The following is a 23,933-nucleotide window of genomic DNA, read 5'->3' as shown; positions in this document are numbered from 1 at the left end:
TAAATAAGAGCAGCAGGTCACTAATGAAGCATTCTGAATCAAGTATCTGTGACCACTTTGTTTCCATTTTTCTAATAACTCAATGGTAATTAATGCATCCACAATTACTCTGTACCAAAAAACTGTCACATATTTACTCAAGTGACAGACAGGTGTGATGTTCTCAGGCATTTGCAATGTTTTACAAGGTGAGTGACTAGTAAAACACACTCAGATTTCATCCTGAAGCTTTTCTATTGTATCTAATCTTCTGTCTATCAAAACACTGGAAAGCACTACCTCCACAGAAAACTTGAAAGATTCCTTTTAGATGTGATGAGAAACTTTGAGACCAAAGCCATGAAAGCAGTAATTATTCAGCTGCCCAGTCATACAGTGAATGCTCTAAGTCTTTATGCTACTCGTGCTAACTGAAGTTTAAGGAGATTCATAGCCTTCTGCATTGCTCCGTATGAAAGTCAGGTAAGGGGAAATTCTTCATTCTTCATCTGAAAGATAAAGCTTTCCTGAAGAGACAGTGAACTAGAGGTTAAACAGAAAAAAAAACATAAACCTGAGCAACAGATTAGATTTCTCCATAGAAAGAAGGAAATAACCTAGTAGAAACAGGGAAATACTGACTACACTTAACTGAAATTTTGTAAGCTCTTGCACTGTTCTTTTTGTTATTGTTGTTGCTGGACTTTTTTTGCAGTCATGATAAGAAAATAACACTAGAACTTAACATGAGAATAGCCATACTTGCTCATATTAAAGGTATGTTTAGCCCTAAGCTAAAAGTATAGGCATTTGGATCTGCTGATTTCAAGTGATTGCCTCTAGTACTAGATTGGAAGAGATAGTAACTTGTGGATTACCATACACTGGATTGAGTGGATTCTCAATGAGTTTGTGACTTTATGCAATTTCTATCCTCTCTATTTTGTTTCCCTTCTTCTGTTTACCATCACAGGCAGAAAAGCCAGTCTATTTAGTCCTTGTACTCTCTTTGCTTATGCAACCCATCGGGTACCTTTCCTATTTTTTTCAATATTCCAGTTAAGATAAGGAAAATCAGAAAGGCATGGTGTTCCAAGCATAGATGAAGCACAGATTTAAACAGGGGAATAGCAATGATCTGTACTGTTTCTTTTCCCTGTTGCAATGATTCCTGGGGGTGGGAAGCTGCTGTCTATCCACCTTCTGACTGCTCGAGACCAAAGAACTGCTGATTCCATAGAACTGACTACTGTAAAGAGACACAGAAAGATAATTCAGAATGCAGGTTATGACGATTCTTCTGTACGCAACAGTACACCTTTGCCTACATACAATTTCTCTCTTGTTTAATACTTTTTGGAAATTCAACAAGTTCTCCCTCATCCACTTGCTTGTTAATTCTTCGAAGATCTCAAATGTAGTCATGATGCATGGCTTTCCCTTACAAAATGCATTAGGACTCTTTGCCATTACGTCATGTTTGTTCACACCTCGACCTTTCTTCTTTAGATGGCACCTCATCAGTTTCCTTACAATGGTCACCAGGCTTACTGGACAGGGGTTTCACCCACCTTTTTTAAAATGCAGCCTTGTGTTTCCCATTTTGCTGATACTGAGGATGTTTCAGATGAGAAGTCATCCACCTCAAGTCAGCAATTCAGCTATTTCTACCACGAGTTTCTTTACAGTTCTGTTTCAAACCTTCAAGTAACCTCTGATCAGCATGATACATGAATGCAATTTTAAAATGTAATAAAATAGGGTTTTCTTATTCATGAAGAAACATTACATTTTCTTCAAGATTATAAACAGCCTATTGTCAGGCCTGACAAATTTCAGCCTTGCTCTAATGACATTTTTAAAGCTTAGTTTCTTGGGACTGCTCCAGACAGGAAACATCTGGTTTGTCCCATTAGAAACTTAAGCCTTTACTTCTTCTTATACAAAATAGCAATTTTCAAAAACAGAATATGAAAGATCTGCATATAGCCTGGGCTTGCTTTCATTGTGTCAGCTACTGTACATTAATTGCAAGTACCGTGAGTGTGCCATTGTACTTCCTGATTGGGCCTACTGTCTAATTTATAATTATTGTCATTTGAAGTTTTTTAATAGCATCATTTATACACTGTAAAAAATGTGTCAGTTATATGTAACTGGCAGACTGCTAAAAGTCTTGATTTTGAGCAAGACTCAAGTGCTTCTGTAAGAAGAAAGGGTGCATTACCCCACAGAACACCCTACCTAATTACAAGGCAGCATGGAAATAGAAAGGGATAATGTGATTATATTCATTCGTGCAGTATTAGTCTACACATACTGGCAACTTAATTGTTGTATAACCTTATTTATAAGCAAACCAAAATTTTAAGAAGGAACTTAAAATTATAATAAAGGGCTGCTTTACAGATATTTTCAAGGAGTCTTCCAAGTGTGAAATGTTACATAGGAAAATTATAGAGGTATTTATCTGAAAATGTAACAAGTAAATGCTCATAGAATAATACAGTCTCTAAAAGATCTTCAGAGACAAGACAAGCTCATGTTTAATATGATCCTAGTAGATGGAATGAGCCAGGAGAAGAAAAATCAGGTTTGTTCAAAAGAAGAGCAAAGTTGGAAGGTTATTTCTGTGACATTTCAGAAAGATGTGAACAAGAAAAGACAGTATTTATTTAGCCAAAAGGTAAAAAAGTTGCATAATAAAACTTGACATGACCTGAGCTTTATGCATGGATGTATACAAAAGACCATTTATCTCCAAGTTTCTAAACAGAAAGAATTTGTTAGAGACAAGAGAAGCCCTAATGTGAAAAATGAAAGGGATGTGCAAATCAGAGATGTCTGCTTCAGAATGAACACAGAGAGCTAAAGGCATACACAAAACTTGGTAAAACTCCATATTAACAATACTGAATTTACAAAAAGTCTGGAAAAACATAGGTTAGAGACAGATTTTGCCATCTGTTGTTGATGACTCTGGATTATAAAGAGTAACTAAATGAATATATGCAGATGCTGTTAACCCTAAAGATCAGGTAACAGGGAAAGAGCGATGGGGATTCAGGACAGGGTGCTGTGGATGAAAACACTGAAAAAGAGTACCCTGCAAAGAACACGCTGAAGGGTCAGGAGAGAACAGATGAAAGGAAATTATGCTACAGCATTCATCTTTTCCTTTATTTTAGCCATTCAATCAGATTATTTCATTATTTAGATCAACAACAATAATTTGGACTCTTGTGGTGTTTGTCCCAAAACTTGATGCAGTACAAGGACTCCATTGGTCAAACAGGCTTTTTATCAGTCTCTGACCTGCTCTCTCAAATCTGACAAACATACTTTTGCCCTTTTTCGAAAGGCAACTTGCTGAAATCAAATTAGCATATTGAACTATTGTTAGCACTAATTAACTAGTAAATCATCAGTTAACTAATTAGCATATCAGTGGTCCCCAGGGTGAAGTATTTTATTAATTTAATTTCAGCAAATGAACCTACCAAGTAGAGAGAGGCATGTATATAATGCCTTAGAAACATATTTCTTGTTACTTGAAAATGAGAAGATGCAATAGATCTACATTTTTAGGAATGGTCTTGCTTGAAAGGCAGAAAAGAGAGTCTGATTTAATTATTAAGTTAATTGACTTTTAAGCCCTAAAGTAATATGCAGTTCCAGTTGCATGAAATTGTTTTATATAATCCAGTGGAGTAGGCTTAATCTGTGTGAATCAAGTGTTCAAACTCCATTTTATTCAGAGCATGGAGATTTTTAGTTGAGGAAGACCAAATTTTCTGATGTTTTTCCTAGCTGTTTTTCTTAGCTATGAGGAGGAAAAATGTTACTCTGATTGCTCTTCAATTTCAATTTTTTCTCACAACCTGTACCATGGAATGTGGAAAAGATGAATTGGTCTCTGGAATCCATATTACAATTTATAATAGCTTTCAATAATATGCTATGCTTAATTTCCTACAGTTAAAATTTCACTTCTTATGTACACTAAGAGATAATTTTAAAACTGTTGTGTTTCTTTCAGAAGACTATATTTACATTTAGGCAAGCAGATATATTCTGTACACAAAATAAGAATGTATTTTATCCATATCTAGCTCCATAGCTCACAGGTCATGTGGAATAGGTTTTTTTCTAACGCAATAAATATAAATACTTCTCTATTCATATGAAATATTTTATTTTATACTGTTAGGCATTATCACTGGTATTTTACTAAAATCACAGAATTCTTGAGATTGGAAGGGACCATCAGGGGTCAGCTACTCCATTCATTCACCCACCGGCTATTGTTCGCAGCAGCTGAAGGCTCTGCCCTTGACTTTCTGCTGCCATCTGTCTGCTGCAGCTCACTGCCTCTGCCTCTCGGTGATAACAAGCTTGCTCAGCTCATAGCTGCCTCACCATATACTCTATCTCCTCAGCTCTTTCTTTACCTTCTGTTTAGACCAAGATGCCAAACTCTGCACTGAAGTGACCAGTGTGCATACATAAACTCTCTCCTGCCAGCTCTGCTAGGTGGGTGATAGTCATCAACTAAAGAGGACTACAAATAGCTAGGATTAATGTATCCTAACTAACTTTGTCTAGATTTGCCACAGTCATTTGCCAAAAACCCTGATTACTGATTGTTCTCTTCTAACACCTTTTTCCAAGGCTGAAATTTTTCATGACTGGGAAAAAAAGAGAAGTTAACTTTGCATTAAGATAGTTAGAATATATGCTCTATATCTACCAATCTTCCTGCTTTTATTTGTGAAGACTTTCAACTAAAATCCAGGATACTGTTTTATGGCAGAAATGCATATTTTTCTCTCTCACTTACAAACATTAACAACATATTAGCAAGACTGACTGAAAAAGGCTCAGGGCAGCAAGCAGGTGTGTTTTACATACGACTCCAGTTTTCAGGAGGAAAAAGAAAGAATAAAATCTTCATGTACTTTCTAAAAATAATTAAGATTGCAATTGAGACTACCATGATTTTTTTCCAACATTTTGGATGGTTGCTTGGATAAACCCATTATAACTAAGAATAAGTAGGAGGATTTTAGGTAAGCAGAAAAAATTACCTGAATTAAAGTGATTAGAGTTCAGTGTTTAATTTTAATTTCATTTAGTTTTACAACAAGCAGTACAGATTACAAGAGAAATTTTCTGCTGCCTTTGAAAGTGCTTCCAGCAGCAGCTGAAGTCTGGATAAGTTACTTGTCTAATAAATAACCAGCATCATATTCAAGAGCATTTCTAGGTTTTTTTAGAGTTCCTTTTCCAATCTCCTCTACTATAACCCTGCTTAACTTATGGAACACTTTCAAATTGTAGTATCAGTAAAATGACTATGAGTTAAAATTGCAGTAGAAATCGATTAACTTAAATAATCCATAGCAACATGCAGACTGACCTGTCCAGTAATAGGTTAGGTGCAAACAAAAGCTTTCCTGGATGTTCCATGGAGCGCCAGACTAAGCCAATCATCAGTATCTCTAACCAGGCACATTCCAGTAGATGGACCTGATCATGGAGTGTTAAATCCACAAATCCTGAAAGAACAAACAGGAGACAGTGAAAACACTCCAACTTTATAAGTGGAACAATATTACCCAGAAAACCAGGTTAAAAAGTGCATTGAAGATGGATAACCAATAGGAAAAAGCAGTGAAACAGACATTTATTTTCTTTACATTTTGGGTTGGGTTTTGTTTATTATTAGGTCCACTGTGGCTTCATCCTACAGAACAATCAGCATTTTTTAGCCCCCTTGTTCTGTGCTGGCTGTACCCCGCCCAAGGAGCAGAGCAAGAGCCAGGTGAGCATCTGCAGCCCCATGCCTATTGCTAATGGCCTGAGAAGCTGGGTGCACACTGCAGAAAGGGGCAGGCATCTGCTCCAGTGCCATGATGCCTGGGGCCTGAGGGAGGGATAATGGAAAACGCCTCATATAAAATGAAATTATAGCTGTAGTCAGCTAACTCCAGCCCCTTATCCTGGTGGAATGCTGTTCTACAGACGTGTGAATCACCATACTGCAAGTGTTGTTATCTGTGTGGAAGAAGGCCCAATACTGCATTTCAAATGAACCAGGCAGCAAAAGCTGATCCCTGCACATTCAGAACTTGCAGACTAACCCCTTGCTTGTATTTCTTTTAGATTAAAGCACTTGGAGGAAGGAGGTGGCCTGTCTTACTCTAGCGTTAAACAACTCTAGAAACAATGAATGCAAAATTAAGAGGTTGCTTATAGCAATACTAAAACATGAATATGAAAACAGTAATGAAGGTAGCTATGAAAGCATAATGACAGTGGTCATTCCCATGTTCATTTCATGGAAGAGATTTTATTATTCTCTGTTTGAGAATCTCATTTTTCATGAACATTACTTTCAATCCAAAGATATAAGTGAAGGGGAGATTGCATAATACAATTTATTAGACCCTAGAATAACTCATTGTTTAAAATTAAATTAAACCTGCTAAAATGGAATGAAAACCAGATCTTATTTATATTTTACTTAGTGTTATGAGTGAAACACATTATTTAATGTTGCCCTATGTTTGTTTGTTTGAAATTATAATTGATTCATATTAGTCTTTGGAACACAATTTATGGGGTAAACGACATTACCAGCCCAGTAAATGGCAGTGATTTTACTTCTGCCATGTGTCCTCACTAAATTTATATACTGAGTCAGTTCCAAAGAATATACCTGACAAACTATCAAGTTCTATCTTAAGAAAAAAAATAAAAATAAAAAGGCACATACTTTTAAAGTTCAATGTGCTATGAAATACCTTTTTCAAATAACAGAGAGGAAGAGAATGAAACTTAGCTTCACTAAGGGAAAATGCTTCACTAAGGGAAAATCCTGCCTGACCAATTTGCTGGCCTTCTATGATGGGGCTACGGAACTGATGGACAGGGGTAGGGCAGTTGACGTCATCTACCTGGACTTGTGCAAAGTGTTCGACACTGTCCCACATGACATCCTTGTCTCTAAATTGGAGAGACATCAATTTGATGGGTGGACCACTCGGTGGATAAAGAACTGGCTGGGTGGACGCACACAAAGAGTTGTGGTCAATAGCTCAATGTCCGGCTGGAGGCCGGTAACGAGTGGTGTCCCTCAGGGATCGGTGTTGGGACCGGTCTTGTTCAACATCTTTGTCGGTGACATGGACAGTGGGATTGAGTGCGCCCTCAGCAAGTTTGCCGATGACTCTAAGCTGTGTGGTTCGGTTGATACGCCGGAGGGAAGGGATGCCATCCAGAGGGACCTTGACACGCTTGTGAGGTGGGCTGATGACAACCTTATGAAGTTTAACCATGCCAAGTGCAAGGTCCGACACCTGGGTCGGAGCAATCCCAGGCACAGCTATAGGTTGGGCAGAGAAGAGATTCAGAGCAGCCCTGCGGAGAAGGACTTGGGGGTGTTGGTCAATGAGAAACTGAACATGAGCCGGCTTCAGTGTGTGCTCGCAGCCCAGAAAGCCAACCGTATCCTGGGCTGCATCAAAAGAAGTGTGACCAGCAGGTTGAAGGAGGTGATCCTGCCCCTCTACTCTGCTCTTGTGAGACCTCACTTGGAGTATTGTGTGCAGTTCTGGTGTCCTCAGCATAAAAAGGACATGGAACTGTTGGAACAAGTCCAGAGGAGGGCCACGAGGATGGTCAGGGGACTGGAGCACCTTCCGTATGAAGACAGGCTGAGAAAGTTGGGGCTGTTCAGCCTGGAGGAGAGAAGGCTGCGTGGAGGCCTCACAGCAGCCTTCCAGTATCTGAAGAGGGACTATAAGGATGCTGGGGAGGGACTCTCCATTAGGGACTGTAGTGATCAGACGAGGGGTAACGGGTTCAAACTGAAACAGGGGAAGTTTAGATTGGATATAAGGAGGAAGTTCTTTACTGTAAGCATGGTAAGGCACCAGAATGGGTTGCCCAAGGAAGTTGTGAAGGCTCCCTCCCTGGCGGTGTTCAAGGCCAGGCTGGACAGAGCCTTGGTTTAGTGGGTTAGTAACATGGTTTAGTGTGATGTGTCCCTGCCATGGCAGGGGAGTTGGAACTAGATGATCTCAAGGTCCTTTCCAACCCTAACTATTCTATGATTCTATGAAACAAAATATAGTTCATGATAACTTATAAAATAGTGTTATGTTCTGTAAAAGTTGTTGATACAACGATTTTTTTGTTAGAACATCTGAGAGAGCTAATCAGTCTATTCATAAGGAATCATTCAGAAAAAAGAAACTGCTTTGACATGTCTGGAATAAAACTTATCTACCAATCATTAGGAGTGAATTTAGACAGTGCAATACCTGCTATTTTTATGAAAGTGTTAAATAGTGGGCAGGACAACTGTTGTCTTTTCCTGTGTTTTTCCATTATTACTAAGTGCAAAAATTATTTTCAGACTTCACAGGCCAATGGAAGGGCATTTGCCTGAATTACAAAACAGCTTGAAACAATAGAGCTGAAACTTAAAAGAGCAGCATTCTTAACTACAAAGCACTGATCCCAACACTCAAGAATGAAATTGGCAGAAAGGAACTGCTGTCTGTATATGGAGTACAAACAATAAATACCATGTATTCTATTAAGCATTGCCTTAGTATGCCAACACATACCACTAATGTTTTTATCTGTGCTTGAAGCACACCAATGCAGGGACACAAGTCACCCTGTGGTGTCTGAAGTTTGCAATCAGTGCATTCTTAGTCAGCTATATTGCCATCATCTCACGTGGCTGAACTCTATTCTGCAGCAGATTGCTTTGACTGTTGAAGAAAAGCTGAGGTTGTTGCAACTGTGGCAATTCACTTTCCTGTAAAACTCTGCTCATTCTTCTACAGTATTCTGGATGCCAAAATGCTTTGCTTTGTTCTCCACACTGTCTTGGCATCTATTTTCAAATCCCTTTAGAGCCCTATCTTTTTATTAACTTTATTTTTCCCCATCTTCACACGCGAAATTTCAGACTGCACTGAAGTTAAGCAATGTCTACAAAAACTAAGAGAGACAGTAAAAAAGAAAGCTAATAAATTACTTCACTAGTATTGTAGAGGAGAGATATTTTGTCAGCCTGCTCTGAGAATAGAAATATACTGCTCAAAAACACTGACATCTTTTAAAGTACATGAACATAAATATTTTGCATTAAAAATTCCTAAAAGGATTGCCCAAAAATATTATTGCTGTCTGGAACATTAACTCTGATTTCAGAGAAGCTAAGGAAGTTGCAAAAACTAAGATGAAAAAGAAAACTGATTGTGAGTTCATAGTTTATAGAATTAAATGATCTGTCAGCCTGACATTTGCTTTAGGTTCTATAACAAAAGAGATAAACCAAATCTTGATTAAGCAGGTTAAAAAGTCTGTAGTATAATAGTACACATCAACTGTAATTCATAAAAAACTTTATCAAATTACCTTAATGGCTTTTTAAATGACAATATAATTTTAGTTGTTAAAAATAATAGTTTTGATGACACAGACTTCTACGAGACATTTGATTTTGTATAAAATGCAACAGATTAACTGAATTAAAGTATTTTAAATGACACATCTCAGTATATAATGGCAAAATGCTAATGAACTGAACTGAAGCATTTCTAAAGGAATGCCATACAGTTTACTTCTTTATCCTAGACAATTTTTTAATGATGCCATAGAAAACCAGAAATCATGATTCAGATGTCGTGATGACATGTGAGAAATAATGCAAAAAAAAAACAAACCACCCAGCTGATAATGTAAGCAATCTAAATAACTCACTAGCTTCATCGTAAAAAATATAGACATAAGTTTAAAACCAAGAACATTAAGCACCTATATAAGATGGAAACAGTAGCAGCTATAAAGAGGACTTGGATGGAGAAAAATCAGCCCAGTTTGAGCTTCCAGTGGGAAGCTACATCTAATAAAGAAGCTGAATAAAAAGCCAGGGAAATTCTCAGTAAGGAAGTTAAATTTCCTTTGTGTTACCTGAATCTGGTAACCATTCTCCAAGCAAGGTGAGAATTTGGACAGAATGATTCACATCAAAGTGAATAAAACCTTGAAAAATGTGCCCTCTAGTGAGGAATAAGAGTAATATAGAGACTTTACATGAAACTAGACTAAAAGGGTTAAAAGACTACAATGGGTACCTATCTAAAGAAAAAAGAATGGCATAGCAAAAGGTCACAGCATAACATACTGAAGCCCATGCTGGAAGCTAAACCTACTCCAAGTGGCTACATATGAGGGGCCATTGTTAACAATAAAAGTAGTTATTATCTTAAGCAACATACTAAATTTTCATTAATTTGCAATCATTAGAAACATTAATCAAGATTTAATTATTATTTTTAAAATGTACTCTTGTTCAAGCAAGCTAATTCAGAATAGTGTTACAGAAGGTTAAATTAACTGATGAATAAATCATTAGTCACTTCATCACTCAGAGCATGATGCACTTTAATGCTGCTAAAATTATGTGCAGTTGTGTACTGCATTCTCAAATATCAATGGTTTTTTTTAATACTGGCAAGTTTTGGAAGAAAATGTATTTTTTAATTCTAATTTTTTTTTATTGTGCTTTAAGGAAAAAGAAAGACCTTCACTTCACTGCTGATACACTAATTAACTGCAGCTTATGGATATAACCTGCCTCTGACTCCATGCAGCAGACTGACCAACTGCATGACCTTATAAGACATATCAAAATTCTTGTGTGACTAAAACCCACAAAATCTAGACTGCCATTAAGCCATTCACATATGATACGCTTGGCAGGAGAAAGACACTTAAAGAATAAAAGCCATGGCTGAACCATCTCTTTTTCACATACAGATAAATTAACAGTATTTGTGAATGTTGCCAATACAGAACACAGTGATTGTTCCACAAACTCATGTTTAATATGGAAATCTCAACTTCTGAAAAGCCAAAAAGGTCTTCTGAGCACGCAGCTAAGAGTAGGTGGCAAATACGTTTATGTTGCGTGTAGAACATAAAACTATAATGTTCAAACTAAACTGATTATCCTAATATAAAGCAGCAAGCAGTATATGCTGCATCAGTGATGATATGATACAAATCTCTTCCAGACAATAAGACACCCTGATGCGGCAGTGGGTCCAGGGAGGAAAAGCTGTAACAAACCCCCTATTTTGGCAAGCATGACTCCTTCAAGGTGACATTAGACTTGGGAATGGAAAATCATCATGGCAAAAAAAACAATGCAAAAAAATCATGGCAGCAACCATCTACAACAGGTATGAGCAAATGTTTCTGTAAACTTGGGGTCTGGACAGTTGCCCAAAGGGAAAGGTTTCCATAAAAGAACACAAGGACTGCAGGAAGTAGTATTAGGTAAAACATATATCCCTGACAATGGAGAAGTGGTTTGTGCACAAGACTGATTCCAGTAAGGAACAACGTAAAGCTCAGATGGTTTTCATTTGTTGCTACTCTAACAAACATTGTGCACCTTGCACAAAAATGATTTCAAAATGCATTTATCAGGTAAAAGCATGATTTCAAAATGCATTTATTAGGTAAATGAGAACAATAATCAACAATAATATGTCAAATTTTACCAATTAAATATTTTGAAACTAATATATTTATTTTTGCCTTTGTGACTTTTGACCTGATGAGTAACATTCTATTTTATCAGAAACAATTTCTATAGCAATTAACATTCTCTGAGACCAAACATCCAGTGTCATTGCAGATTTAATCCTTCAACAGTAAGTCCTCTAATGGGTACTTACTAGCAATTTGGGGATCATTTAATTATCATAATTTTTCAGCTTCTATTAATATTCCTAAGACACAACTACAAGTGTCCAGACTATTCCTCCTTTCACAACAAATGTTTAAGCAATCTTCTTTTTTCATCTGATCCAACTGTAAACCCATCTATATGTTTATACCATATGTTCTAATTACTATGAAGGGAATAAATCTCAGCCAATTTTTGCAAAACAATAAAAAACATTGTGCCATAAAGAATGATTCTGTTTCCAGGTGCTTTGAAGGAAAATAAAGCAAAAGCAGTAAAAAGTTTTAAAACCAATAGCAAAGGTCCACCTAGCAAAGTATCCTTTTTACAACAGCAACTGATACCAGACGCTTATGGTAAAACATACAGTAGGACAACCATATGCTTCTACTGGAAACTTTCTCAGGCTCCAGAGGTAAGCGGCTCAGGGACTTTCAGAGCCAAAGACAGTCTTTTTCTGCTTAATATTCCTTAACATTTTTCCCTCCAAGTTTGTCCAGATGCTTTTTGAACCCACTTAGGCATTTAATCCACTTGAGATTTTTTTTATGTACTCTGGAAATAGTAATCTCCAGTAAGAAGTTTCACACTCTTAGTTTACACTAGGAAAATAATAATCTCCTGTCCTGTCCTTCTTTGAGCATTTTCTTTCAGAGACAGTGAGACTAGGACTGCACAGCTTTACAGTCTACCCTTGTCTTCGCCACCTTAGTCAATTATAATCCATAATTTTTATCACTATTATTCATGCATTTTTTTTCCAGCTAACTTATGAATATGCTGAACAACATAGGTCTAACTATTGAACTCCAAAGGTTATCTCTTTCCTAAGTGTCCTTCCTGCTTGTCTGGAAAGTCTTTAACTTGGTACCTAGAGGAATTTTTATAATAACTCCTATAACAAAAAATATAGGATGTTATTCTATAAAAAAATGTTGTGGGAAATCAGAACATTCCTACATCGTGTGTCTTAAATTTGCTCAGATGAACCACTATTTTTTCTATCTTAATGCAGTGTTTTGAAAAGTGGCAACAACCACAGAAAAGGCTGTTATTTACTACTCAGTACAATATTTCAACTATGCAACGGTCATGTAATAGGCCACATTTGGAACAAAACACTAATTAGGTTGGCAAAGACAGCAGGGAAGTAGTGGTGAGCGCTGCAACCTAATAGCTAGCAACCGTTTAATAAAGCAACCAAATTGAAAGGTTTATATAGACACAAATACCAAAGTAGATGAAACAGATGAGCCAAAAAATAATTCCTACAGCAAGTTCTGTTCTCAAGAAACAGCCAGGAAGAGGAAAACCAGCATCTATTTCCCTTAACCTAAAGCACACTAAAGGATGAATAGCTCAGTCATCACTGATCAGGATGGGAAATCAGCTTGTTGTAGTGCCATGAGGTCAGTGCCCAACCTCTCTGCTTCAAGCAATGAAGTGAGTCCCCATCTATGCATTTATCTAGCACATCACAGTGTGATCTGAACTTGCATGGATAACTCAGCCTCTTCAGTCCTTAAGGCTGAGCCTGGAAACCTCTTAGTTAAGAGGTGGCTAAAACTAAGAAGTGGCTAAAATTTGCACCATGGCTACAGCTTGGTCTGTACACAACAGCAAGTACAGCAAAACAGAGTCCAAAGACAAGTGAATTGGAAAATTGTAAACACTGTTTTCCATGTCTCAGTATTCACACAGCTATTTCTATTATGCTACTTATTCCTACTTCTTTCCACAGCTCAAAATTATAAGAAAATTTTATTAAGTTCTCCCTCCTGAGGATACTTGAAGTATGACATGGACATATTTGCCTCTTTATGCAACTCCAGTGTTTTAAATTAAAAATTATTTTGAAGACTTAAGATCAGAAATCTCTAAATTCCAACATTTTCAAACCAAATACTTTGCTCAGAAAAAGAAAAAAAAAATGGTCTCTTAAAAAGGAGTCTCATTTTCCATTTTTTTTTTTTTTGAAAGGGACATTACTTTAGTTTCTGTAAGTGTGGTCAGAAAAAACTTAACTACGTTTTTCTGAGTTCTAGGGAGGAAAGACTGCAAGGCAAACACAGAGCAAATGGCACAATTTAAAGAGCCTTTAAATACTTTGTTCTTTCAGAATTCTCCATTTTCACTGCTTCTATAATTATAATATAGTGGAACACCAATCCGAACTTAGACAGTCTCCTCTAAGCCTAAACAGTCTGTCAGAAATGAAATGAGATTGGAGAGAACAGCATCTGCTATTAATTAGTGCTAATTCCTTTTAAACAATTTACTTCACATTTACCATTTTCGGCTCTAATAGTTCTAAACTTCCTTCTGAGAAATAACAATTGCAATTTACAGGCATAAACATAATACAAATTAGGGATGTCTGAGGCCCTGGGCAAAACCCAAAGTCAGAAAGATCATGAGGCCCTGCTTTCACAGTCCGTATTCATACCAGAAGTCAAGATCAAGAAAGCTTTTGCCCTTCTCCTCCACAGGAGGTTTCCATCCTGCCTGAGCTCACCTTAGAAGACTCGCCTTCAGTTTTGAGAGGCATGACATCCAAGCCGAAGTCCCCACCTGACGCTGTCCCTGGAGCATGATGATGCAGTGATGTCACATTTGTTGCTTTTCTGTCAGATTCCATTTCTAGGAGCTGGTCTGTTCTGCTTCCATCTAAAAGCTGCACTGTGATGATTTCAAGATGCATTTATCAGGTAAATGAGAACCATTTCAACTCTTTTCCAGGAATGTGTAAAGTTATTATGACTTGCATTCAATGCTTTCCACTTTGCACAAAAAGTGCATACTTTTTCAGGCCTGTCCAGTCCATATCTTCAGGATGAGGAGACTAAAAAGTTCCTGAGGCCAGTCCTAGTCCAAACAGCCAATGCCTTGTTAAGTACACCAACCTCTCCCTTCTTCTTCAGGTACATGCCAGTCTAAACTACAACCAAAGGTACCCTGCATACATCAGATATAATAAATACTGTCCTATTTCAAATTTCCTATGTCAAAACAAGCTCGTAGAGAAGTTAGCCAAGTGGAAGTTACCTACTCAAAGTCTATACTCTGCACCAACGTTTGGATTTAGGGCCATGGAAACACCTCAGGGGTAGAGACAGATAATCACCACTGGTCAATTACATTGTCTTTTTCTGACAAACCCTTGCCACATTTTAATGAAACACTGCTGTCTTGCCTGAGAGAAACATGAGAAGACCACAGCACAGCGCTGGCTTGGCTGGCACTACTCCTGGGGAGATGGCCCACATGCTGGCACAGAAGGCTGTGGGAACACCCAGCCCAGGAGCCAGACCCTAGCTTTGGAGTGTGCGTTTTGAGGACAGTGAGTTCTCACTGAGCAGCTCCCCAGGCAAATTATTCTGCAGGAATTGATTGCCTGGGAAAATCTGTCACATGCTGGTGGATGGTCAGCTGTGCCTCCAAAGCTTGAGGTTTCCTCCTCACTGTGCTCTGGGGGGCACAAACACTGCTTGGAGAGAAGGCAAGCTGTGTTGTCTTGTAGCTCAAGCCCATGGCTGATGCACAGCACAGACATATTCAGTGGAGCTAAGTGCTTTCGTGTCCTGACTTTCCTTGCATGTGTCACTGAGTCTGTCTTGGCTAAAACACAGGTTTTATTTTGTAAGAGTTTCACTTTGTTAACCAAAGATTATTTCGGAGTGTGCATTAGCAGTACCAGTTAACACAAATACGTTGAGGCCTTCTAACAGGGAACATAATAAAAAGTAATCAGCACTCATGTAGCGCTTTACATTTTCAAAGCTCAGTAGAGCCATTAAGTATTATTAAATGTATTTTATAGATAGAACACAGAGAGGTTAAGTGCCTCATCCAGGAGGAGGAAGGATTAGGACTGAGGTGTGGCAGGCTCTCAGCACACTCTCTAGTCCTTTCGGCCACAAAAATCTTTGGGATGGAGAAGCCTCCTTGAACTCAAGTGCAAGCACTGTTTCTTGTAAATCAGTAAAAAAGGTAAAAAAAAGGGAAGCAAATGAACTCTTCTGAAAAAGAAAAGAAAGCCTTACCAAGTCAGAGCTGGTGGGCAATTGTTTACAGTGTGAGCATAAAACATGGATGCAGGGAAAACTAACAGTAATTCTTAATTGCTTTTAAAACACTCACTAATCTAGGCAAGGAAACTGGCTATATTAAAAAAATCATATGCCTCCAGTAAACAAGCACTTAATTATAATTATAACAAAAACTATTTTATAAGATTTTTGCTAGTGAAGGCTGCCTGCCAGTATGCTAGTGAAAGTTTATCATACTGTTTTTATAAAGCAAGAAGGGAGACATATGTATTTTTTTCTGTAGAAAAGAACAAGCACTTCAAATGATCAACAAAAAGTGATGTTCATTATTACTTATGATGAATTCCTGCAGCACTGTATAACAATTATTTAAAGCATATTAATTATCCCTAGACTGTAATCCAGACGTCTGAGACTCAGCCTACACTTTGACAACAGCAACTTTATGGTTCTTTCACCATTGAGAGCTATGCTATTTCTCAGGGAGTTCAGGCGTGCAAATAAAATGCACAGGATGCTGTGCACATACTGAGAACGGGACAATGGCAGCCTTTCCCAGTGACCATCCGAAGGCTCTTCTTTTGGAGGGTGCCCTCTGAATCTTTCCCTGAACAGGTGAAGAATGATACTACACAAAATTTATTAGCTGCTGACTAAAATAGACAGTATGAAGTAATACATCTCTGCTTTCTTGTCTATGCAACAGTTAATTACGTTATGCTAAATTTATACCAGTTCTCAGGCCAGTTGCATGTAAGTTTTAGGGTACTTTTTTAATTTGTCATTTTTGTTAGAGGTCACTAACATTGTGCTTTGCACAATGTTTTCCATTAAAAGCAGATCCAGCCAAAATAACTCAAGGGGCTGGTTATGCATTCTTGCCTGACTTTTATGAACTCAAAAGACATGCTCATAAATACAAGCTGTCCTCTCTACCTCATTGTTCCCTTTCCTTCCCCTTCCTGCCCCACCAAGCTGCTACTCTCCTGGTCTGTTCTGCTGGTTTAAGTGTTCAGCCAACTGGTGACAAGATGAAGGAGCATAAAAGGTGAACGATGGGCAGCTATGAAGTACCAGCCACCTCGGATAGTTTACACTTCATGTAAACCTGCACCGAGACTTGAGGTCATGTCCAGCATGACTTGGATTTTTCTGTATGTTCAGCTGCACCCAAGAGAGCACAATGTCTTCAGCATTTGTTTAACCTCCTTACTAAAGTCCCAGGCTGTGCTTCAATTACAAACTAAATCAAATGTAAATAAGTGATGATTTTGTGGCTGTCAAGAAAGAGCATTTGAGGTGAAAGGTCTCTTTAAGCAATCACTCTTTAAGCTATCTCTCTAAGTAATTTCATTTTTTAAGCAAACATATAGTCACTGGAGGGAGAAAAAGGAAGCAGACAGAAGTAGATTTTTTCACAGCTTTTTAGATGTCCCCAGCAAGCCCCTGTGAGGTTTCAAATGGACATTTCGGTACACAGTCATCAGGGGAAAATTTTAAAACTAAAGATCAGCCAGTGAGACTTCCCAGTTGTTTTCCCCTTTTACAAAGTGCACTCTGCTTTTACTACATCCTTCCACTGATTTCATAAGCACTTGAATTGGCAAAGGCACTTTGGATTGGGCAGTTCTTTAGCAGTACAAGTGAGAGCAGCCAGGTGCGAGGTGTTCTGTGCAGGGCTCAGAACTGGCTTGGGCAGCATCACGTGCCTGGTGCTCACTACAGCCCCAGGAGATAGACCTTGCTAGAAGAGGGCTGTGAACAAACACAGGATGGACAAAGGCAACACAGATATGTCATACAGTCCAGTGACCACATGGGTGGCAGGATAGGGGTGGCAAGTGTACAAAACTCAGCCATTAAAGAGCCTGGAGAAATACTCTATCACAGGCAGTTCACTTGTAGTTCTCTCCACCTCATTTTTTCCACAAATGGTAGGGTATAAAATTATCTCCATTGTTCCATTTTTTATCCTTTTTGTTCCATTAATTATAAGAGCTGTATGAAAAACCTGAAGGTAGTCATAACACAATCAGGAACATTTTAGAAAAAAAGATAAAATTACCTTTGCAAGGTCAAAGGCTTGAGGCTAATCACAAGCAATGATCAGCCTCAGCTACTCTTCTAAACTAACATTATTGAAGGAAGGAATTAGAAGCTGAAATTGATGATTATTAACCCTATCCTTTCCAAATGTCTCTAAAATCCTGGTTTATACTTTTGATTATTAGGAATAATATTAAGTCTTTAAGAAACAGTTTCAACATTTCAAATTATATTTCCACCCATGCCTGAGAGATTGAGAAATGTCACTTTTGAATATAACAACTTGTTTACTCAAACAATTTTCACATGATGAACTTCGGAGAGCTACGCTCTCCCTTTCTTCATTCATAAAGTCGTAGTATCATAGAATAGTTAGGGTTGGAAAGGACCTTAAGATCATCCAGTTCCAACCCCCCTGCCATGGGCAGGGACACCCCACACTAAACCATGTCACCAAAGACCCTGTCCAACCTGGCCTTGAACACCACCAGGGATGGAGCATTCACAACTTCCCTGGGCAACCCATTCCAGTGCCTCACCACCCTAACAGTAAAGAAATTCTTCCTTATATCCAATCCAAACTTCCCCTGTTTAAGTTTGAACCTGTTACCCTTTATCTTACCACTACAGTCCCTAATGAATAGTCCCTCCCCAGCATCCATATAGGCCCCCTTCAGATACTGGAAGGCTGCTATGAGGTCTCCACGCAGCCTTCTTTTCTCCAGGCTGAACAGCCCCAACTTTCTCAGCCTATCTTCATACGGGAGGTGCTCCAGTCCCCTCATCATCCTCGTGGCCCTCCTCTGGACTTGTTCCAACAGTTCCATGTCCTTTTTATGCTGAGGACACCAGAACTGCACACAATACTCCAAGTGAGGTCTCACGAGAGCAGAGTAGAGGGGCAGGATCACCTCCTTCGACCTGCTGGTCACGCTCCTCTTGATGCAGCCCAGGATATGGTTGGCTTTCTGGGCTGCGAGTGCACACTGAAGCCGGCTCATGTTCAGTTTCTCATTGACCAACACCCCCAAGTCCTTCTCCGCAGGGCTGCTCTGAATCTCTTCTCTGCCCAACCTGTAGCTGTGCCTGCGATTGCTCCAACCCAGGTGCAGGACCTTGCACTTGGCATGGTTAAACTTCATAAGGTTGTCATCAGCCCACCTCACAAGCATGTCAAGGCCCTTCTGGATGGCACCCCCTCCCTCCAGCATATCAACCGAACCACACAGCTTAGAGTCATTGGTAAACTTGCTGAGGCACACTCAATCCCACTGTCCATGTTGCCGACAAAGATGTTTGTTAGTGTCAAAGAAGTCCAGTGAAAAAAGCATTAAGCTTTCTGTTCCTCAGTCTATTCCATCCAAGGGTCTACTACTCACCAGGAACCAATTAACTTTCAATTAACATTCATTGCAGCAGCATCTGGAACTAGCAGAAAAGAGGATTATTTTGGAACCCAAGGATAAGAAGGAAAAACTGTCAAGTCTGTAGTAAAGCTGAAGATTAAAACTGCTTCAAGACTACAAATAGAAATTACTCAGAACATAATGTGCTGTACCCAAGAAATGAAGTATAACCTCAGAGTTCATGGTCTGGTCATTCTTTATAGTCATTAGGAAATAAAACTAGTTTGACTAAGGCACCTGCATTCATTTGACTTCTTCAGATTGTTCACTTTTAGAGAAGTCTTATTTTTGTCTATTACAATTGTATGCGTGTAACAGAAACTATGTACATATATGTATAGTTTTGTGTGCCTTGCATTGGCTGGTACCTACATCAAAACAGAAACACAAGTATATATAAATGAGGCTCAAATGTTTATTTTCCCTCCTTTTTGCCCCTACATGACTGGTTTTGAACAGAACCCAATCTCTGAAAAAAAAAAATCGAAGAAATTGTAATGACACATCAAAGAGAAGAAAGACAGCAAAATTAATTGCAGCAATTTCCTTTAACCACTACAACAACAAGAGCATTTTAGCAGCTGTGTGGGAGTGTCATCATGTGACAGAGCAAAGGAATACATTACAGGGAAAGCAAGACACTGGAATGCAGCAGGCCATTTATATTCATTTTCTTGTCCAGGGAAACTTACCAAGTTAACAAGCACATCATTCATTTAAGACCCTTTTCTTGCACACTTTCCTTCGAAGGATAACAAATCCAAGGCACATTTCAGCATCCGCAAGCCTTCAGACAGCCTCAGGAAACTGCTGCATATTGCATGGACCAGGCTCAGGTCAAAACACAGGTGTTGCACCTGGAGAACCACCGCCTTGTATTCAAGCTCCTATACTGCCTACTGATACATATGCTGAAGATAAAGCTTGTTGGAAGCACTCCGACAAAGCATTTTACATTGGAATGTGACAGGTTGAGGAGTTTAAAACACTCTGGAGAACAGGTCAGATTTCACAAAATGAAAATAAACAAGTAAAACTAGGCTGGTTTTTTGTATCAGGGAGCAGAGTATCTCTCTCAGCTACTTCATCTTTGTGTTCAGCACTCCACCTGGCACCTATTCCTACTCAGCATTGTGAAAAGTATCTAAACATCTAGGAAACCTAGGACCCTTTTTTCCAAAATTGTCTTCTTTTAATTTTAAACAGGTGACTAAAATATTTGAAATCTTAACGAACTCTATTTTTTCATATTAAAGTGTTTCATTTCACCTGAAGAAAATACCTAGGCAAAAAGGTCCAAAACCCTGATTTTCTATTAAGTGAAAATTATTATTTTCTTCCATGAAACAAAGAAATTAATTTTTCACGCACAACTCTTATGGAGACATCTGGAAAAGCTTTGGAACAGTGTACAAGCTCATCCAAAGTAACTGGACCTATAAACACTATTTGTCATCCTTTGTCAGGACTGGAAATCTGCATGGAATTCCATTACATTAAAAAAGCACAGTAATATCTTCTAATAAGTACAGTAGCAGAAAATAAAGATTAGAAGAAAAATGTGTAACTTAACATTCAGCAAGTTTCCCCTGGAATTATAATTTCTTTTTTTTTTTTTCCCCCAAACTGGTAAAAAAGCGGAATCTTTCACATTTACAGAGAAAACTTGATTTATTTTGTTTTTCTTTTTTCCTTTCACCTGCATACAGGATATGAGTTTGACAGACTCCTCATGGATAAGAATAAAACCATTAGCTTGGATCAGGAAATAGAGGCACTTCACACAGTTCAGACAGGAGACTGTTTTATAAATAGTATCACTATAATGACCCTCAAGACATAATTTGGTTCATATATAGAAGACTTTCTGGCTGAAGGCTTCTATCCTCAGAGACAAAACTGTGAGGCATAGGACTCCCGAGGCAGCAAATGTAATCTGATTGCTACCCAAATGATGTTGCCCACAACTGATGACACCCAGAAGGTTCTTGGGTTCTTGTTATATACTCCTGTATATATGCTCATGTATGTTTATAAGCATATACAAACACACTTGAATATAGTACTATCCCTACAGACTTCAGATATTACCAGTCTGTTCAGAGACTCACAAGGGCAGAGACACAATGTCAGGCTGTCAGCTTGTTGAGAAGAGAGAAACCAACTCTAGTTTTATACTATGTTTCACAGAATCACAGAATGGTTGAGGCTGGAAGGACCACCAGAGGCTATCAAGTCCAATCTCCCTTGCTCAAGCAAGGTCACCTAGGATTACTCAGGATCGTGTCCAAATGGCTCTCAAACATGTGCAGGGAAGGTTTTCTGGGGAACTTACTCCAATACCCAGGCACTGTCACGGTAAAAAAGTTCTTCCTCATGTTCAGGTGTTTTATTTTATGCCTGTTGCCTCTCGTTCTATCACTGGCACCACAGAGAACTTGTGACATCCCATCATTGAATTGTTTCAGACAAGCTGATACCTCCAACTCCCACATACTTGAAATCAGCACTTAAAAGTTACTCCAAAACATTGCTTGTACATAAAATATCTCTTAGGAAAGCTGGTAACAATTATTCACAGTTAGCTGAAGAAGAACAGATTTGAGCTCATCAGACTGCAGTGATGGATTTTTACCAAAATATCTCAGAAGCCCTACTACTGATAAGGTACAAAAGGCCTCATCTAGAATTTAAAGAAAAGAGCACTCTGAACTGTCTGCTGAAATAAGACAGTAAGGGAAATGTATTTATGTTGCCTGGCAGTGTCTCATTCTAATGTCAGGATCTTTCTTGAACACTTGATCAGAAGAGGCTCCTTCAAAAAAAAAAAAAAATCAACCCAACAACACCTGGTGTAGAACAAAGCCACAAATACAGAGAAGAAAGAGAGCTGAGGAACACAGCTGATTTCAAATACATTTGGTATTTTAATATACTATATTATTTCAGACTTTGTTATAATTTATTTTTCCTTAAACATACTTAGCAGTATCAAAGATGTCTTATCAGGGTAGCTTTGCATAACACCTGGATAAAACAGCATGTAAAGACTCTGCAAGATATAAGCCACATTTAGAGGAAGAGAGGCATAGTGGTGAGGCATAAAACAAGAGCATAACAAGAATTAGAAAAAAAAAAAAAAAAAAGGCAGATTTAATTCATATTTATACCTGTAGGCTAAGAATCTTAAAATTAGGAGGGCTTTGTTTCATGATGGGGATATTTAACACGCTTCACAGCTTCCCATGCAGCAGATAAAATTCCTGAGACAGCCACTGTGGCACATGGTAAGAGTTATATAAAACTAAAACAGGAAGGCACTGGCACAACCAGAAGCAAAATCAGTGTTTTTTCCAGTGGTAAAGCAACATTCTTCCCATTTCTTAGTGTAAAAGAACATAACCCTAAATGCATATGTCAGGAGACAGGGGAGAGTGCATTTGGTAATTGTATCAAAGTCAACGATTCTCCACAGCTGTGTTTATATCACTACAAATGAGAGAAAAAATTAAGTCATAAGTAGGATGGATAAATATACTAGTTTTTCATGAGCAACTCTTTGTCAGCTGAGAACCTATGTATACTGCTTTTTAAAATGTGTGAGATACCAATGGTTAATTCTACCATCACTGAAAAAAATATATTGGAGTTTTCCTTTTCCACAGACCTTTCAAACTCCCACGCTACAGAAGAAGAATGAAAATCAACTGCCGATTCCAAAATGTCTGCCACATGCTTCAGGTCAACATTTACTACTTGTACAGTGCTGATTTAGCCCAAAGAACTTCCAGAAGAATTTACTGCCTTCCTGGAAAGCAAAGGCTGAAGAATAACTTCTGAAAAATGTGCACGAGAATAGGCAACCATCCAGAAGCTAAGTCAAGAAAAAGAAAGCCCTTGGGTTCCTCTGTCTTCCAAACAGCACAGGTAAATGAACAGCAAGTCTTTGTCTCCTGGGAAATGTCTTGTATCCCAGGAATGAAAGCAAACTAAAGACCCTTTATGAACTGGGAGGCATCTCGAATGAGGGGGAAATTATTATCCTTCCTCTTCCCTTTGACTCTCCAACCCCTCAAAGCTCTCGCATAGCATTACAGAACATACTACAGATCAAGCAGAAATATACAAAGCAGGAGCTATACATCTGCTTCAGTAAACAGGATAAAGGCTGTAAAGGGTGCCAGTAACCAGATTATTGCCTTCTGTACAGACAGAATGGAAAAGAGCTCTCTGTTGAAGTAGAAATAAAGAGAAATTAAATTAGAAAAAGGCTGAAGTTACAGCTGTACATTACTATTGACAGTACAGGTACATTAATATTTCTTTCTAGCACCCACATATTAATACTGTTAATGTCTGTTCAGTCCCAGTATAGTCACATTCACATTTCAACTGGCTCATCTATTTTATGGTGAACTGGAATGGGGAACTCACAAGTTACAGGTAACCTAAAACGCACGCACACACAATATACTTCTAACCTAGATCAATCCCACCACTTGCACAACTGCCACAACCCAGGGGAAAGCAGAAAAGTAGAGATTGCTCCAGCTGACATTGCAACTGGAAGAAATACTTATGAAACTACAATTCCACAAAGTATGTCCTACAAATGTATGTGAAACTCATAAGAAATTCTTCCTTTGCAGCAATCAAATGAGATTTCTGAGACAG

The 23,933-nt window shown here is 38.4% G+C and overlaps 1 protein-coding gene across 1 annotated transcript in view; it reads right to left on the bottom strand.

Moving 5' to 3' along the window:
- The window catches only part of ESR1 (estrogen receptor 1), a gene marked incomplete at both ends in the record, with an annotated part of 109,063 nt that overhangs the window by 15,934 nt on the left and 69,196 nt on the right, over window positions 1–23,933 (bottom strand). Inside the window, one exon of the mRNA XM_080615883.1 lies at window positions 5,399–5,537. Coding sequence (XP_080472009.1) covers window positions 5,399–5,537 — 139 coding nt within the window. The remainder of the gene's footprint in view (window positions 1–5,398; window positions 5,538–23,933) is intronic.

Source organism: Psittacula echo (assembly GCF_963264785.1).
Source record: "Psittacula echo genome assembly, chromosome: 4".
In the NCBI taxonomy this organism is placed as follows: domain Eukaryota; kingdom Metazoa; phylum Chordata; class Aves; order Psittaciformes; family Psittacidae; genus Psittacula; species Psittacula echo.
Note: the sequence above shows the minus strand (reverse complement) of the source record. Positions and strands in the feature narration are given on the sequence as shown.